Below are 2,720 nucleotides of genomic sequence, written 5' to 3'. Positions count from 1 at the left end.
TTTTTTACTCAAGTTTTGGTATGGTGTTGTATTTTTTTTTTACTCAAGCATGGTATGGTGGTCTTTTTTGTTTTTACTCAAGCAGGGTATGCTGTTGTCTTTTTTTTTTTTTTTACTCAAGCATTGGTCTTGTCAATAGTTTTAAAACTGTACAAAGTGGTTGTTTTGAATAACTATTGAATTTATAATTTGGAGGTTTTGTATGAAAGGAACAAATTTCTTGGGTTGATAGTGATGAAGTTGAGCATTAAAGTGTAGATGGATAATGCGATATCAATGTTGAAGATGGGGTGAATGTTGAAGATTGTGTGAATGTCGAAGATGGGGGTGAATGTTGAAGATGGAGTTAATGTTGAAGAACAAGTGAATGTGGAAGATTCAAGTAGTGGTCCTTTGGAGCCATTCATTGGCATGATATTTGACGATGTGGAAGACGCCCAAGCGTTTTACAAGGCATATGCAAGACGGAAAGGTTTTGCAATTCGAACAAATCATACTCGACTGTTGAAAGATGATAAAAAACTTTGTGCAGTAGATTATGTTTGCACAAGAGAAGGATTTCGACAGGTAAGTCGGAAAGAAAAAGAACGAACAGTTCCTGAACTTGCTGAGACAAGGATTGGATGTAAAGCAATTATGGGAATAAAAAAAGATGGTGAAAAGTGGATAGTCAACAAATTTGTGGTTGGAAAAAACCACATTCTACTTACACCGAGGAGTACTAGTTTGCTCCGTGAAAATAGGAAAGTTACAAAAGTAAAAAAAAAACTGATTATGACTTTGAATGACTCTGGTGTATCAACAAGAAAGATTATGTCAGTATTGAGTAAAGAATCAGGTGGCGACTTCAATGTTGGCTGTATTGGCAAGGATGTTGAAAATTACTTGGGAAACAAAAGGAGAAAAGTATTTGAAGAGGGGAATGCACAAAGGTTATATTCTTACTTTCTTGAGCGACAACTCACAGAACCTGGGTTTGTGTACTCCATGCAAGTTGATAAGGATGGATGTATGGGAAGTTGATTTTGGGCTGATGCGTGGTCAAGAGCTGCATACCAGTATTTTGGAGATGTTGTTACATTTGATGCCACGTACCTGACCAATATTTATAAGATGCCATTTGTGCCATTTTCAAGAGTTAACCATCATTTATCAGACCATAATGTTTGGTTGTGCCTTGTTAGTTAATGAAACAGCAGAATCACATACACGGTTATTGAGAACATGGCTAGAGGCAATGCTTGGTAAAACCCCTTCAACTATAATTACCGATGATGACAAGGCTATGGCAAAGGCCATTGCAGAGGTACTCCCGAATACAACTCATAGGTTGTACTTGTGGCATATTTTACAAAAGTTTCCCGAACACTTGGCCCATGTATATAACAAATTTTTGGACTTTGTGAAAGATTTCCGTCATTGCATCCATGAGACAATTACAACTGATGAGTTCGAGCAAGAATGGGCTTTTATATTAGTAAAGTATGAGTTAGGAGAAAATATTTGGCTGCAAAATCTTTACAGCCGACGAGATAAGTGGGTTTCGGCTTACTTGCGTTCAACATTTTGTACCGGTATGTCAACAACTCAAAGGAGTGAAAGCATGAACAAATTTTTCAAAGATTATGTTCGTTCAAGCACTATGGTTAGTGACTTTGTGTATCAATATGAAAAAGCTATCGATGCACATTACTTTAAAGAAAAAGAGAAAGATGTGCGGACAAAATCTACGCCGGCGATATTGAAGACACCTCTTAAAATTGAAGAGGAAGCGACAATGGTTTATACAAGAAAGTCTTTCATTATCTTCCAAGATGAGTTGTTCAATAGTCTACGATACAAAGCAACAAAATTATCCAAAGAGAGAGAAAGCAAGACATATGGAGTGGCAGTTTGTGGTAAAGAAACACCACTTTACCATGTGACATTGGAAAATGGTGACGAACATGCAACATGTACATGTCATATGTGGGAGTTTATGGGGCTTCTTTGTAGGCATATCTTGTGTGTTTTTGGCAAGAAAGCGAAATTAGATAGATTGCCACAATATTATGTTTTAGATAGATGGACTATTAAAGCTAAGACTCAACCCATTCCTGACATACCATTAATTGAAGGGCAAGTTTGGTAAGGACAGGATGATCCTACGATGAGAAAAAGCAAGTTGATGATACAATTTTATGACATTGTTGAACTTGGGTCGTAATCAAGTCAAAAACACAATCACCTATGTCTTGCATTGGAAAAGGTTCACAAAGAGTTACTTGCAATGGAAGATCATGTAGAAGGTTCACAAAGTGGGGAGTCAACCAATGACATTCAAATGGCAAGAAGTCAAGTTGTATCCAATTTTTCACAAACGGTCCAGGATCCTCCACGGGTGCCAACAAAAGGACGGCCAAAATCTTTAAGATCGAAGAACCCAAAAGAAACACAAACAAAGAAAAGACGTTGTAGTATTTGCAAGAATGAGAGACATGCTAAAAACAATTGTCCTTCAGTGAGGTATAGTAGGGCTAAGCACCGACCGTTTCGAAGTCGGAGGGCCCAACCTCCGATTCCGACTCCGACTTTGTCGGAGGTCGAATCCTACCTCCGACTCTGACTCCGACATGTAGAGAATCCACTCCGCATCCGACTCCGACTTGTCGGAGCGGAGTCGGATTTTTTTATTTTTGTTTTAATTTTTTTTAACTTCAAATTTGACCCACTTTTTTTAA

The 2,720-nt window shown here is 37.9% G+C and overlaps 1 protein-coding gene across 1 annotated transcript; it reads left to right on the top strand.

Moving 5' to 3' along the window:
* Positions 1-321: 321 nt before the first annotated feature.
* Positions 322-1,306, top strand: LOC118345332 (protein FAR1-RELATED SEQUENCE 5-like; the record flags this gene model as incomplete). The annotated part of the gene is made up of 2 exons (XM_035686974.1): positions 322-1,009; positions 1,185-1,306. Coding segments are annotated over exons 1-2 (810 nt in total), but the record flags the coding sequence as incomplete, so codon positions are not given.
* Between the last annotated feature and the right edge of the window lie 1,414 nt (positions 1,307-2,720).

This window comes from Juglans regia, unplaced genomic scaffold (assembly GCF_001411555.2).
Source record: "Juglans regia cultivar Chandler unplaced genomic scaffold, Walnut 2.0 Scaffold_23037, whole genome shotgun sequence".
NCBI classification, from domain to species: domain Eukaryota; kingdom Viridiplantae; phylum Streptophyta; class Magnoliopsida; order Fagales; family Juglandaceae; genus Juglans; species Juglans regia.
The sequence above is the reverse complement of the archived record's forward strand: the minus strand, read 5'-3'. Positions and strand labels throughout refer to the sequence as shown.